We start from the raw sequence: 16,265 nt of genomic DNA on the forward strand, positions 1-16,265 counted from the left end.
CTACCCACCATCAAGGACATGTATACAAAAGGTGCTACAAGAAGGCCAGTAACATCATGAAGGACACCACCCACCCTGCTAATGTACTCTTTGTCCCACTCCCATCAGGGAGAAGGCTAGGTAGCATCCATGCCAGGACCACCAAAGTTCAAAACTCAAAGTAAATTTATTATCAAAGTACATATATATCACCATATACAACCCTGAGATTTTTTTTTCTTGCGGGCGTGCTCATTAACTCCAAGAAACATAAAAGAATCAATGAAAGACTACAACCAACAAGATGGACAAGCGACAACAATCAAACTTAAAAATAATTACTTTCCCTAAACAGTAAGGCTGATCAACATCCCCATCCACTAACCAACACCACCAAACCACCACACCACCACCCCCCCAACCAGTACTTTATTATTTCCTGTCAGAGTCACCTTATGTACAGGCACTCCTGTGCCTAGTGTCACTTTATGGGCATAGAATCAATCCATGTATATAAGCTATCTGTGTATTTATATTTATGGTGTTTTTTATTATTACTGTGCTTTTATTTTGTGGTGCATTGGATCCAGAGAAATAATTCTTTCGTTCTCCTTTACATTTTGTGTACCAGAAATGACATTAAACAATCTTGAATCTTGAATCTTGAACAGAGGTTGAGGCAGCGTGTGAAATAGACAAGGAATAGAGGGATAAGGACCATGTGAAGGTAGATGGAGTTTGACATCATGGTCAGCACAGTCATGATGGGCTGATGGGCCTGTTCCAATTAGTTAAACAGTTTAAATCTATTTCATACTCGTAGCAAAATATCACAAGGTATTCCACTGAAATGTCATTAAACAGAATTTGATATACTGTATGCCATATAAATAAATATCAGACTAGATTTTTGTACGGGCAAGCAGGTTTTAAGGAGTGGCTCAAAGAATCAAAGAAAAAGATAAAAAGATGGGAAGGTATTAGGGGAGAGCTCCATAATTTAGGACCTTGGTAGTTAAGGTATAGCTGCCAATAATTGAGCATTTAAATTCAGCAGTGATGAGGCCCCTATACTCAAACGATCCCCTTGTCGCCCTCTCTCTTTCGATGGAGAGAGAGAGCCTGTTGGTCCTCGACATGGGGGCCTTGGAGAAGCGGCGTGGAAGATTATGACATGGGAACAATGAGTTGCTGGTCTCCACCCTCGTTGTCGCTGGAGAGAGAGAGAGCCCGTCTGAAATACTGAAGTGCTGGTTTGCAAACTGTAGTTTAATAGACAGGATCAATGGACTCTTTGGTGCTTCGGTGCTGCTTGCATGGGGGGGGGAGGGAATGGGTGGAGGGGGTGTCAGTGCTTTTTCTGGCATGGCTGGGGGTGGGGGGGACAGTCCATGCTTGTGCTGGGGGGGGGTAAGGGAGACTTTGGAGCTTTGATATTTCTATCGTTCTGTGGGATTTCTTTGTTTCATGGATGGCTGTGAAGAGGACAAATTTCAGGATGTACACTGTATACATACTCTGATATTAAATCACAAACAAGAGAAAATCTGTAGATGCTGGAAATCCAAGCAACAGACACAAAATTCAGGAGGAACTCAGCAGGCCAGGCAGCATCAATGGAAAAGAGTACAGTCAACGTTTTGGCCCGAAATGTTTGCCACCTGGCCTGTTGAGTTCCTCCAGTATTTTGTGTGTGTTGCTCTGATATTAAATGTACTTTGAAACTTCAAAACTTTTTGAGTTCAATATATATCTCAAAGAGTTAGAGGGGATTACAAAATGGACAAGATTATGAAGGGATTTGATCACAACAACCAGAATGTAAATCTGAAGACTTACTTAGCAAGGAGCCTGTGCAACTCAGTACACACAGGATGATGAGTGTAAGTTAGGAGATATAAGCAGCAGAGTTTTGTATAACCTCAGATTTACAAGGGTGTAATGAAGGATGAAGACAGGAGTCAATTGAAATAACCAAGTTTTGGGATAATGATTGAAAGGATGAGGATTTTAGCAACAGATTAGTTAATTTCATAATTTTCTAATTTCTTTCCTTTCACATTCAGACAGGAAAGTTCCTGGGAGAAGTGGATGGATCAATAATGACACAACTGGTAAACATGGGAATGTTCAATGAGTAAGATATTGTTTTCTAATCTTTGTTGCAGTGATTGAGATTTAGATTTAGATATGTACCTGGTGGGTGTGGTAACTTCTACTTTGAAAAAGGACCACTCGACAACTTCATGCCGAAACAATGACTTTATCTGGGACGGCAAAACCAATATTTACATACAGAGGCTTTCACTGAACCATACTACATGGCAGAGAAACTATACACATGCACACCGGAGGAAAAACTGAAGTTTTTTCAATCCCAGAACCAACCTTTCTTTACAAAGCAGCTTCTGCTAGCGAGAGTATTGCTATATTACCATTATCCTAATTAGTATTAACTTATTTTTATAATGCTCACATTACAACACTTCTCTCCCTTTAAATTCCAACATACCCCAAATGTGAAAAAAAGAACTGGGAAACAAAAACAGTGGTGTCATTTGCTTGCATACCCCTGAAACTTATACTAGTGTCTCAGCAACAGTTTACCAATACAAAACACCTGAGAAACGCGGCAGATTCAACATTCAGTCTAACAAAAAAAACTGTCTAGTCAAAGATTCAGTCTGTCAGGAGGTTTACGAGTGTGCTGTGATCTGCGCACTACCCCTGGTGACCCAGCAGGCACCGCTGGTGAGGGTGTTTTGGGTGGATCTGGTGTTGGGGACATGACAGGGGTCTGTGTGTCCGTGTGAGAATGTCCATCCTCTTCAGGGGACCCAGACCCCTCTGCCAGCGTCTCTCCCTCTGGCAAAGTCACTGGCGGACATGCTCCCACTGTAGTCTGTCTCACCATTGGAAAATCCGTGGAACTGTCTGCCTCTGAGCCGGTATCATGACGCAGGCGCACATGGTCCTGATGTCTGTGGAAAACACATCCATCAGTCAGCTTAACAACATAGGAGACTGGACCACTCTGCTTAAGAATAACCCCAGGTAGCCATTGCTGATTGTTGTTACCGCTGAAGTTCCTCACATAGACATTGTCATCCGGTTTTAACTGTCTCTCTCGCGCATGTTGATCATGTCCCTCCTTCTGCTTTTCCTGCTTTCTCTCCACTTTTGCCTTCATGTCCGGGCGCAGCAGGTCCAATCTTGACTTGGGCCTACGCCCCATCAGCATCTCTGCTGGAGTGTGGGCAGTCGTAGTCTGTGGCGTAAGGCAGTATTTAAACAGGAAACATGAAAGTCGAGTACTATGAGAGTCCCCTGTCATCCACTTCAGGCCTTCCTTCACTGTCTGAACAGCCCGCTCAGCCAAACCATTTGAGGCTGGGTGGAAAGGGGCCGTCCGAATGTGATGAATGCCATTCTGCTGCATGAACTCACTGGTGAATGTCGGGCCATTATCAGTGACCAGAGTGTCAGGCAACCCGTGGACTGCAAACACTTGCCTGAGTTTGTCTATGGTTGAGGGGGCTGTGATGTTGCTTATGATGTGCGTTTCTATCCACTTGGAATGCGCATTCACCATTACAAGAAACATCTGCCCCATAAAGGGGCCAGCAAAGTCCAAATGTAGCCTAGACCAGGGGTGGTCTGGCCACTCCCATGGGTGCAAAGGAGCTGGTGATGTTATGTTCTGATTGGTCTGACATTGTATGCATGATTTTACCTTGCTCTCCAGATCCTGATCCATTCTTGAGCATCAGACGTAGGATCTTGCAAGGCTTTTCATCCAAGACACCCCTGGATGAGTCTCATGAATTTCCTCCACAATCTGTGGACGGCCAGGGGAGGCACGATGACCCTTGCCCCCCAGGAAATGCAGCCATCTTGCAGACTGAGTTCTGTCTTGCATTTGGCATAAGGCCTGAGTTCCTCTCCTTCCACGACTCTGGGCCAACCTTGTAAAAGGAAAGTCTTGACTTGGGACAGGACTGGATCCCTCTCTGTCCACTGCTTGATCTGGGTCACCTTTACAGGTGTCTCTGACAGCCTCTCCAATGAAAACACAGTCTCTGGAGGCACATATGTAGAAGCAGGTGTTTCCGGTAAAGGTAGTCGACTCAGTGCATCAGCGTTTGCATTATCCCCACCCATTCTGTACACTATAGTGTACTGGTAGGCTGACAATGTGAGAGCCCAACGCTGTATCCTGGCTGAGGCTAGCGGTGGGATGCATCTGGTCTCACTGAACAGGCTCATCAGTGGTTAATGGTCCGTATAAATTGTAAATACGCATCCATAAAGGTACTGATGAAAGCATTTGACTGCAAAAACAATGGCCAGACCTTCTTTGACTAGTTGTGAATATCCCTTCTCAGCAGCTGTCAGGGTATGTGAAGCAAAACCAACAGACTTCTCTGAACGGTCCTCCATTACATGTGAGAGAACTGCCCCAACTCCATAGGGCGAGGCGTCGCATGCAAGGGTGATCTCTTTGTCGGGGTCATAGTGAACAAGCAGCTTCGCTGAGTGGAGGAGTTCTTTCACTTCCTTGAAAGCTTTCTCCTGCTCTTCACCCCACTGCCACTTATTGTCACTGTGAAGCAGCTTATACAGAGGGGTCAAAACCCTTGAGAGGTCAGGAAGAAACTTGCCATAATAATTCACCATGCCCAAAAATGATCTGAGTTCCGTGACGGTCCTGGGGCTTGGGGCCTCCTTAATAGCTCTCACTTTGTCCTCCACTGGGCAGAGTCCCTCAGCTGTGCTCTGGTGCCCCAGGTAGGTCACACTCGGTGCCAGGAACACACATTTTCCGTGTTTCAACCGCAGCCCTACGTCTGAGAGCCTCTTCAGCACCTGTTCTAAGTTAGCCAGATGCTCCACCTCCATAGCCCTTGTGATCAAAATATCATCAAGGTACACTGCTACGTGCAGAATCCCCTGCAGCAAAGTGTCCATTGTCCTTTGGAAAATGGCAGGGCTGGACGCCACTCCAAACACCAGGCCATTGTACTTGAATAATCCCTTGTGCGTGTTAATTGTGACGTACTCCTTTAAATCCTCGTCGAGCAGCAGCTGTTGGTAAGCATGGCTCATGTCCAGCTTTGTGAACAGCTTACCCCCTGACAGGGTCGCAAACAGGTCATCCACCCGTGGCAATGGGTACTCCTCCAGCCTAGAGACCTGATTCACCGTAAGCTTATAATCCCCACATATCCTCACCGTCTTGTCTGCCTTCAAAACTGGAACAATGGGAGCCGCCCACCTTGAAAACTGGACGGGCTCAATGATGCCCAGCCTCTGTAAACGTTCCAGCTCCTCCTTGACTTTGCCTTTCATGGCACAGGGCACCAACCTGGGCTTAAAGAAACGTGGTGTAGCCTCAGGGTCAACATGGAGTTTCACTGTCACGCCCTTCAGCGTTCCCAGCTCGACCCTGAAAACGTCACTGTACCACTGCAGAATGTCCTTCGTCGTGTGAGCAGACTTAATTTCATGCCAGTTTAGCCGGATTTTGCAAAGCCAATCGCGGCCCAAAAGACTGGGCCCCTGCCCTTAGCTATCACTAGTCTGGCTTCAGCCTTCTGACCTCCGGCTGAGATGTCCACATATAACACCCCTAAATGAGGTATGGGCTGTCCCGTATAGGTCCTGAGTTTGAGCTTTGGTGGTCTAATGGGAGGCAGGTTAGACCCCCATGTCCTCCTGTTGGTCTCCTCACTACGATGAGACCGTAGCCCCTGAATCAATCTCAAACGTAATGTCCTTTCCCCTGACAGTGACTGTGGCATAAATATGGTTCAGGTGGTTCCTCATCTGTTTCCACTCCAAACATACTGTCGGCACACACTGCCTCTTCGTCTGCTTCTTCTAGACGGTGTGTGGCTGCCTGAGCCTGTTGAGCTTCCCCCTGCCCAGGCTTAATCTTACCCTTTGAACTCCTGCACTTTTTAGCTAAGTGTCCCTTTTTGCTACAAGCATGGCAGACAGTGTCTTTGAATTTGCAATCATTTGCATAGTGCATCCCTCCACACCAGAAACATTCCACCCGCTTTGCCTGTTTACCAGTCTCCCTCCTGACTTGGTGCACTGCCGTCAACTGTGACCCCCCCATGTCCTCTCTGGATATCCTTGGCATTATTAGCAGCCATCTCCATGCCTTGGGAAATCTCTAGGGCTTCCTTGAAAGTCAACGGTGGGTTTCCCGCCAGCAGGCAGCGTTGTATGCTGTCATTAATAATGCCACATACCAATCTATCACGGAGCATGTCTTCCAACACTGCCCCGAGATCACAATGCTCCGACAGGTGTCGAAGCTCGGCCACAAAATTGGCCACAGACTGACCTGGCTTCCTGAAACAGCTGTGAAACTTAAACTGTTGGACGATCACAGAAGGTTTCAGATTGTGGTGGTTCCCCACGAGCTTGACCAGTTCATCATATGGAATTTCCCCCGGTTTCTGCGGTGTGGCTAAGTTCCTTATCAGCTTGTAAGCCTTTGCACCACATGCACTCAGGAGAACAGAGCGCCTCTTAGCCTCCTCAGTAATTCCATTAGCACAGAAAAAGTGTCCCAACCTTTCCTCATGCTCCGGCCAGTCCTCATTCCCCTCCACAAATTCACCGATAGTCCCAGACATAGCCATCTGAACACAAGGCTCCTCGACCCCACGCAGCTCCTGTTCAGACACCTGCGCCCTTTGCCTCTCGACCCCGCGCTGCTCCTCCTCGGCACTGCTGCTCATACGTCACCACCTAACTAGCTAGCACACTGTAGCCTAGATAAAGCTAGCAACAAAAAATGAAACGGGACGACACGTCCAAAAAAATAACCAGTTCACCTCGTCACCAAAAATATGTGGTCACTTCTACTTTGAAAAAGGACCACTCGAAAACTTCATGCCGAAAGAACGACTTTACCTGGGACAGCAAAACCAATATTTACATACAGAGGCTTTCACTGAACCGTACCACATGGCAGAGAAACTATACACATGCACACTGGAGGAAAAAGGGAAGTAAATCCCCTCAACTCCGGAACCAGCCTCTCTTTACAAAACAGCTTCCCCGAGCGGGAGTATTGCTATATTACCATTATGTAACAAGTAATCTCTGGTTTGTACCAGTGGCTTCCAGGAAAGATTGGATGGCAACCAAGGAAGGTTGGTGATGCTGGAGAGACAGCTGCCCTCCAGGAAAGACTGGCACGGGCTCACAAGGCTAGCAACCTTGTGGGCAGCACTCGCAAGAGGGCACCACTCAAGCTATGATTGAACACAAAGAGCAATACCCCCAGAGTCTCCCGAGAGGGGGGGGAGGGGTGGGAGGATGAGAGACTTAATGGGACGGTCGTACCAGCAACAGCCAGGACAGGAAACACGACTACGAGGAAGCTAAAGCAAACAACACTGACCGGAGGAATTCACTGCAGGAAAGTCTGCAAAAACATCAGAGGGCTCAAGATACACCAGAGCAGGTCTAGATGTGGATCAATAGTGACCCAAGTGTAGCGCACGGACTTAGTGTCCGGTGAGACGAAGGAGAATTCCAGCCAGGAAGCACCCCACAGAGCTGAAGATCTCTCCACACTTCAGTCGCATCAGCACCAAACAACAGACCTAGTGAGTTCCTCTTTGGCTACCCCAATCCATTTGTCAAGGAAAGACAGGATCAAATGGCCTAGAACGTCAGACAACATTGCCTGGATGCAGTTCGATGATGATCTTGACGGCATCCTGGAAGTTGCCTTAGCAGGACCAGTACACAGAAAGATCGACTCACTCACAGCCATAGCGTACAACCTAGCTAAGGAACGATTTGGCCCAATGGAGTGGAAAAGCCAGCTGGAGTTACCGCGGCAACCAAATAGGAGGGAAAGGGATGTTCATCGCTTGAGAGGGGAATTAAAGACGCTCAACAAGAGGTTTAAAACCAGCTCACCGGCCGAAAAAGAAGGTATCAAGGACTTAACCAGTATGTTGCGGGAAAAGCTGTGCAAACTCCGGAGGGCGGAACATCTGCGACAGTAAAGAAGGAAGAAAGAGAAAAGGCGAGCGCAGTTTGTGAGAGATCCATTCAGCTTCACCAGGACTCTTCTTGGCCAACAAAAATCTGGTATACTATCCAGCTTGAAGCCAGAGGTAGAGGAGTTCCTGCGGGAGGCACACAGCGACCCACGGAGGGGTCAGGGTCTAGGAACCAATCGGGCTGTGCGTAGACTGGAAAATCCATCAATTGAGCTGAATGTGAAGGAGCCTACATGGCAGGAAATGCAGGACATCATCCAGAAAGCTAAAGCATCAGCTGCCCCAGGCCCAAGCAGCATACCTTATAAGGAGTATAAGAAATGCCCAAAGCTTCTTCGGAGGCTGTGGAAGGTCATGAGAAAGATCTGGGCCAAGGTACTATTCTATCAAGTTGGAAATTGGCCCAGAGATTCTTCCTCAATTGCCCACTTTAGGACAATTTCTCTCCTGAATGTGGAATGTAAGATTTTCTTTTCTGTGCTCGCAAGAAGGCTGACTTCTTACATGACACAGAACCACTATATCAACACATCCATCCAGAAAGGCGGTATTCCAGGCTTTTCAGAGTGTCTGGAACACACCTCAATGATTAGCCATTTGATCCGTGAGGCCAAGCAGAAAAAAGGCGACCTAACAGTTGTCTGGTTAGACCTCGTGAACGCCTACGGGTCTATTCCACATGACCTCATCCTAGAAGGACTCGACCACTACTACATCCCAGTGGCTATTCGAGACATGATCACCAGCTACCTAGGAGGATTCAAACTCAGATTTACAACAGCCCATTTCACAACTAGTTGGCAGGACCTCCAGAAGGGGATTCCAACACGGTGCACCATCTCTCCCACCCTATTTATTATGGGAATGAACCTCCTATTATCAGCAGCAGAAGATGTAACCCGCGGCCCGACACTGGAGTCAGGCATTGTTCAGCCGGCTCTACGAGGATTCATGGATGACATCACTATAACAACTGTGTCACATGTCCAAGCAAGATGGATCTTGGAAAACCTGGACAATGCAGCCACTTGGGCGAGGATGTCCTTCAAGGCCAAGAAGTCCAGGTGTATGGTGAGCAGAAAGGGCAAAGTTACTAGCAAGTTTAGCCTCCAGGTTCAGGGCGAGGTCATCCCTTCCATCGAAGGTAACCCGATAAAATGCTTGGGGAAGTGGTTTAATGTGTCACTGACAGATGGGGCCAATGTCACCAATGCTGTGAAGCAGACAGATGAATGGCTGAAGAAGATCGACAAATCCCGACTTCCGGGTAAATTCAAGACCTGGCTGTACCAATACAGCATTCTGCCCAGGCTTCTCTGGCTCTTCACACTTTATGAGTTCCCCATGACTGTCATAGAGGGCATCGAGAGGAAAACCAGCAAGCACCTGCGGAGATGGTTGGGAGTTCCCCCAAGCTTCTCTTCAGTGGGCCTCTATATTCGATCTGGGCAACTGCAGCTTGCCCTGTCATCTGTTGTGGAAAAATTCAAGGTGGCAAAATGCTGAGCATTATTAAGCTTGAGAGATTCCAATGACGTCTTGGTAAAGCAAGCAGGTGTTATGACCAGATCTGGGCGCAAGTGGGCAGCCAACGCATCTGTGGAGCAGGCAGTGTGTTCTCCGAAACTGCGAGATATCATCAGCAACCCCTGCGTCGGCCAGCAAGGCCTCGGCTCAGTTCACTTCCAGCAGTGGGGAAACGCAAGCATGAGGAACAGGTGAGACATGGTACAGGCAGAAGTACGGATCCGTGAGGAAGAGAAGCGGATGACAAAGGCAGTGGAACAAGGGTCCCAGGGTGCCCGGACAAAATGGGATCTGCCCAAGCACAAGATCTCATGGGCAGAGTTATGGAGACTGGAGCCCTTCCCTATTTCCTTCCTCTTGCGATCCGTGTATGATCCCCTTCCGTCGCCATTACATCTGTACACACGGGGGATGAGAGAGGACCCGAACTGTAAGCTCTGTGGTCAAAAACTGCTGGCTCATATACTGTCCAAGTGTAAAACATCTCTAACTCAAGGACGGTATAGCTGGCACCATGATAAGGTGCTTCTGTCTCTTGTTGTCACACTAGAGTGGGAGAGATGCAAGAAGAGGACAGCTGGCACAGATTTGAGGAAGGCCATCACCTTCATCGGAAAGGAGCCAGACCTTTTGTAACCAAACAACCAAAGCCCAAACTGTTGCTAACGGCCAGGTCCTGGGAGATGAGGATCGATGTGGGAAGGAGGCTGCAGTTTCCGGATGTGGTGCACACAACCCTACACCCAGACATAGTACTGTGGTCAACTGAAAACAGGAAAATAATTCTGGTTGAGCTGACTGTGCCGTGGGAGGAGGGATGGGAAGAGGCCCACTAGAGGAAGGCCTTGAAGTACCAGCCCTTAGTGCAGGAGTGTAAAGACAAGGGATGGCAGGCATGGTTGTTCCCTGTGGAGATCGGCTGCAGAGGTTTCCCAGCCAAATCAGCATGTCGGTTGTTGTCAGATCTGGGCCTGGATGAAAAGAGCAAAAAACAAGCAGCTCGTAGGATGGGGGAAGAGGCAGAATGAGCCTCTTGTTGGATTTGGAGTAGATGCGAGGAGGGAAGCTGGAAGCCAGGAGCAGATGGGCAGTGATTTGGCCACCACTGCCAGCCCACCAACTGGAGAATGTCGTGGTTAAGGGTCGAAACACTCTGTGAAGGTTGGGAACCACCTGATGACATCTGCTCCTGGCTGAAGGCTACGCTTACCTTATAAGGTATCTGGAGAATGCACCCTAACAGGTGTATGTAACAAGCAACAAGTATTAACTTATTTTTATAATGCTCACATTACAACAATGAGAAAGGAGTTTCACTGAATCTGAGAGCTCTCAAATAATAACTTGCTGAAGAGGTAGGGACAGAACAAGTGGCTGTACTGAAGCCTAGCACAGCAGTCTTAATAAATCTGCTCATTTGTGCCAGTTTCTTTGATCCTCTGGCACATTTATAGTACCTCTCTGTAATGCTTGAAAAGCATTTCAACTAGGAAACATTTGGAATTTTCTCTGGTGCAACCTCTCTAAAGTATTCCGAGCCCAGAAATTTAACTTTTGCAAAACTGCAGTAAACTATCTTGATTTCTTTTACCTACACAAACTGTTTTACTAAGCTACCCTCCCCTGTTCCTTCACTTCCAGTTGTTGTTAGTACTCAAAGACTCCTTTTTCATAACATTGACCAATTACTGTCTCTAACTTACTCTTCTTTATCTCTAGTTTAGGGGCTTACATTCAACTTTGCTCCTGTGTGAGCCTTGTACTTGCATCTTTCTCTCACTTTTACTTGTAGGCTGGTCCTGCAAAACCTAACCTACTTCCTTGGCCACAAATGGAGGCCATCGTACAGTTCCTTCACATCCATACTACAAGAAGTGAGATTAGGGCACAAGCTAGACAGGTTCTAATGTGCAAACGTTTTGTCCCCGGACAATATCTTTGGCAGAAACAGAATCTGAGGAGAGATTTTACATATTTTTAGTTGTCCCTTATGTTCTGATGCATTTTTTAAAAAGTAAAGTAATTGGTACTTAAAAATAACATAAATCTTATTATAAATTACTTCATATTTTGAAGGCCTGGAATCCTAGGATGCCAAATGAATTCAGCTGATTTTTCAGGTTAAACCCAAGACTGAGTGGACAATTCAATTCAGACTGTTCCCCCTCTCCAAGAACTTCACCAACCCAATCTTACTCCCCTCAGTTCTGTTGAAGTTATGACAGAAATGGAAGGTGACATCTGTCACCCGTGGTGAGTGGGCAGAGAGGTTTCTGTTTCCTTTTCTGTCAGAAGTCCCAGACAGAGAGTTCCAAACAAAAAAATCAAATAATGAATACTAAATAATGTAAAATATTAGTAAACTTTATCCTGCCACATCAAACTGGAAATTACCTTGATATCTGAGTCAGAGCATTGAGAGAGGCAAGTGACACTTAGAGCTTCAAATGTACAACAATTATTGCCAACTGGTGAATGCTGTTAGGTTTTCCTTAGCATCAAAGCCCACCCATCTACTCGTTCCTAAAGAATATTGAAGAATAATGATAGTCAGAGAATGGAAGTGAGCAGCATTTCTTATTATTTTTGTTTTACTCATCATTTGTCTTTTATATTTATGACTTTCTCCTATTCTGTATTGATTTATTGTGAGACTACAATGGTCATAATTGTTTATAATGGCATGTTTTTAGGCTATGTTGACAGAGTGATTTGGACAGACGACTTTCCTGCTATCTGCTACAAATACCAGCCAGACAGGTTTAAGTGCGATCTGCTATGGGTATTATCTCACAAGCTTTACTGAAATTTGTCACAAATTTTGCCTAAGCATGCTTCACTCTCAGCCAGCTGTCAGCGGTTTTGCATAGCCAATTATCTCAGATGTCAGATAGATTTTTCTTTTCTGTCATAAGACTGACAGTTCCAAACAAAAAATAAAATAATGAATACAAAATAATGTAAAATATTAATAAACTTTATAGTGCCACATCAAATTGGAAATGATCTCAATGTTCCAGTCAGAGAATTTATAATATTCTAAATTTCACTGGAAATGTAAACAAAATTAACAGTTGGTTTGGTTGTTAGACTGTAAGTTAATAACTAAACCTGTCCTTATCATAGGGTGAAACTTAATGATTATCAAGCTATGTGCAAAGCACATACCAACCACCACAGTGGATCGGAGCCAATGCTTAGTGTGAGTATGCAAGTAATCTCAAATTCATCAGAAATTGTTTATTCCAGAATCATTTATTTTTTTCTGAAGTTTAAGCGTAAAATGCTGACTGACACTACAATGCAGTTCTGAAGGAATAGGTTTAAGGTTAATGTCAGAAGTGTTTTCTTTCACATGAGATGTTAAACTGAGGCTCTTTCTGATTTTGAGTTCCAGAGGTAATCCAGTACAGTATTTAAATTTCAATTGTCATTACTGCAACAGATTATCTGACCATTATCATGTTATTAGCAGTTTGTTGTGAGCAATTTGGTTGCTATGTTTCCTGCATTGCAACTGCAATTCAAAAGTATCCAGTTGGCTGTAAAACAGTATGATATATTCTAGGCAGGACAGGAAAGGCTCTATAAATAACAGTTTTATGTTGAAAAATCCCTGCCACTTTAAATAACCTGTCTCTCTGTTTACAACAATTTGGGTAGCAGTGTAGACAGCATCCCACACAGTCAGTGAATAATTCATTCCAACAGCAACTGTTTTGTCATTTACCCTATGTCGCAAAAAGAAGGCATTGTGATAGTAGGACTATGGACAGAATTCTTCATTCCTGACACCACCGGACCAGACATTCATGGTGCCAAAGAAGGGTGCAGGAGAATCAACAATATCCACTCAGTGGCCACTTTATTAGGTACAGGAGTAGAACCCAGTGTGCTCTTCTACCATTGTACCCATCCAGTTCAAGGTTTGTTGTGCATTCAGAGATGCGTTATTTAGCTGTCACCTTCCTGTCAGTGTGAACCAGTCTAGCCATTCTCCTCTGACCTCTCTGATTAACAAGGTGTTTTTGCCCACACAACAGCTGCTCACTGGATTTTTTTGCACCATTCTTTGTAAACTCTAGAGACCGCTGTGGGTGAAAAACCCGGGAGATTAACAGCTTCTGAGGTACTCAAATCACTCTGTCTGGCACCAACAATCATTTCATGGTCAAAGTCACTTAGATCACATTTCTCACCATTCTGATGTTGGTCTGAATAGCAACTGAACCTATTGACCTTGTCTTCATGCTTTTATGCATTGAGTTGCTGCCACAAGATTGTCTGCATTAGCAAGCGGGGTGGGGGGGTGGGGGTACAGGTATACCTAATAAAGTGGCCGCTGAGTGTAATCCCCAAATGACAGTGGCTCAGTCAGAGAACATCAGGATACAATCCTTCTGTGAGTTCCTGCAGGTCTAACAAATGCTGTGCAGTTCATCATGGCCTATCCAGTGAAGACATGAAATTTCTTTCAACAATATTTTCACAAACTTCATGAGCATCTGCAAACTTGGTCACAAAGCTATCAATACCGTCACCCAGATTACTGACATATAATGTGAAAAGAAGCGGTCCCAACACCGATCCTTGCGCAACATCACTAGTCACCAGCAGCCAACCAGAAAAAGCGAGTCTTCTTTCCACTCTTTGCCTCCTGTCAGCCAGCCAATCTTCTATCCTTCCTGTAATACCATGGGCTCTGATCTTGTTTAGCAGCCTTATGTGCAGCATGTTCTGAAATCCAAGTAAACAACATCCACTGACTCTCCTTTGTCTATTCTGCCAGTTATTTCCTCAAAGAATTCGAACAGAATTGTCAGACAAGATTTCCCCTGAAAGAAACCATGCTGACTTTGGCCTATTTTATTATGTGCCTCCTTGTACCCTGAAACTTCATCCTTAATTTGGACTCCAATATCTTCCCAGCCACTGAAGTCAGACTAACTGGCCTATAATTTCCTGTTTTATGCCCGCCTTCTTAAAAGGTGGAGCGATATTTGCGATTTTCCAGTCCTCCAGATCTGTTAAGGGACTTCTCAGCAGATTTTGCTCTATAATTATAACAGTTTCATTCATACTTCCTCCATCATTTATTTACAATACTTTTATATTTAAAGCAATTTTGCAGACAGATAAAATTGTTCAGTAGCAATCTAATTTTTTCTTTGGTTCTCTCTTCAGCCCTTATACATTTTTCTTGCTGCTCTGAAGTGGTTCCTGAACAACTTATTCATGTACGTACACAATATACTAGAACTAAATGTGGGTGTGGAATGACTTTCAGAACTGGCTACCTCTGTTATGCACTCAATTTTATTAAGATATAAAACAATCTCCACAGATTGAAAAGGGACCCTGTTTTCATGAATTGTTTGTCAAACATTTGTAATTTGTAAACAGAACCTGTAGCCATACTATAATGTGAACCCTGTAAGGCATGGCATTATATTGGTTTTATTTGATGCTACAATGAGTATAATAATAAATGTTTCTTTCAATTTTTCTTCTGCCCGTTTACCAAACTTTATCAAATATTTTATTAATATTCTGGTGTTCTGTATAAATTTTTGTTGCTTTACATAAACAGCTTCCTTATTTAGAGATGTTTGTAAGAAAACAAGTGCATTAAATGCTACTTGATGTGCAGCAGGTTCTCGAATAAGCTCCTGGTAGATTTAATAAGGCCAGCAGACCTGTGAAAGTTTACACTTTGTTGATTGCATTACAGCACAGGAAATGGCACTCCATCTTACGTGTGCAGAACAAGCCATGTGCTGTGTGCAGGTCAGGCATAAATTATTACACCTGGAAGCTGATACCCACTTATTTTGTCCAAAAATAAAAGTAACAGAGGTGCTATTGTGGCACTTGATCATCAGACTACATACTGTTAAGGAACTTCGAGCTGTTATTTAGAAGTATTTTGTTTATCCTGTCACTAATCAGCCCATAAGCTTACAGTACGGGTGGCAAGGTAGCATAGTAGCTAATGTAATGCTATTACAGTGCCAGCGAGCCAGGTCAATTCCTGCCACTGTCTGTAAAGAGTTTGTACGTTTTCCCTGTGGTGCTCCAGGTTAGTAGGTTAATTGGGCACATCGGTGTAATTGAGTGCTGTGGGTTTATTGGACCAGAAGGGCCGGTTTCTGTGCTGTGCCTCTGAATAAAAAAAATAATGAAGTAAGATGAGCAGGTTTTAAAAGGAAGAGGAGGGGAAAAAAAACCATCCTAATTCGGTGTAGCCCACATGTAAATCTATTTCCGCACCAAAAATACCTCCAGGTCAATTGAGGATGGACAGTAACAAATTAGTTTCCAAAGTTGCCCACATTTGTAATATAAAAATGTATACAGATATTGAAGTGAAAAGATAAGCACAATATCTGTAGTTAAGTCCATGTTAGTGAAATGAGATCTGGGCTGGTAGTGCTCATGGTATTGTCTGAAGACAGTAGCCATTCCTAAGATGCACATAAATATGAGTAAAATGAAGTTTTTTCATCTCTGATTATTCCTTTGAGTCAGAGTTGTAGTCGATCCTATCTCACAGCTTTCCTCTCCATTTATGGTTAATGGAGATGAGGATTAGAATACCAATTGCTTCTTCAAAGCACATAATACCTGTTTCAAGCAAGTGCGCTGTATGTTTGGGAATTACTGGCTACCATAAGTACACTTGTGGAAGACAACAAGGAATTGCAGTTGGAAATTCGCCCATGA

The 16,265-nt window shown here is 44.7% G+C and overlaps 1 protein-coding gene across 1 annotated transcript in view; it reads left to right on the forward strand.

Annotated features, from left to right (window-relative positions):
* cacna2d4a (calcium channel, voltage-dependent, alpha 2/delta subunit 4a) overlaps positions 1 to 16,265 on the forward strand; it is a 366,454-nt gene that overhangs the window by 277,537 nt on the left and 72,652 nt on the right. The window contains exons 30-32 of the mRNA XM_063059526.1: positions 2,046 to 2,116; positions 12,669 to 12,744; positions 14,727 to 14,779. Coding sequence (XP_062915596.1) covers positions 2,046 to 2,116; positions 12,669 to 12,744; positions 14,727 to 14,779 — 200 coding nt within the window. The remainder of the gene's footprint in view (positions 1 to 2,045; positions 2,117 to 12,668; positions 12,745 to 14,726; positions 14,780 to 16,265) is intronic.

The sequence above is a fragment of the Mobula hypostoma genome, chromosome 9 (genome assembly GCF_963921235.1).
Source record: "Mobula hypostoma chromosome 9, sMobHyp1.1, whole genome shotgun sequence".
Lineage (NCBI taxonomy): Eukaryota > Metazoa > Chordata > Chondrichthyes > Myliobatiformes > Myliobatidae > Mobula > Mobula hypostoma.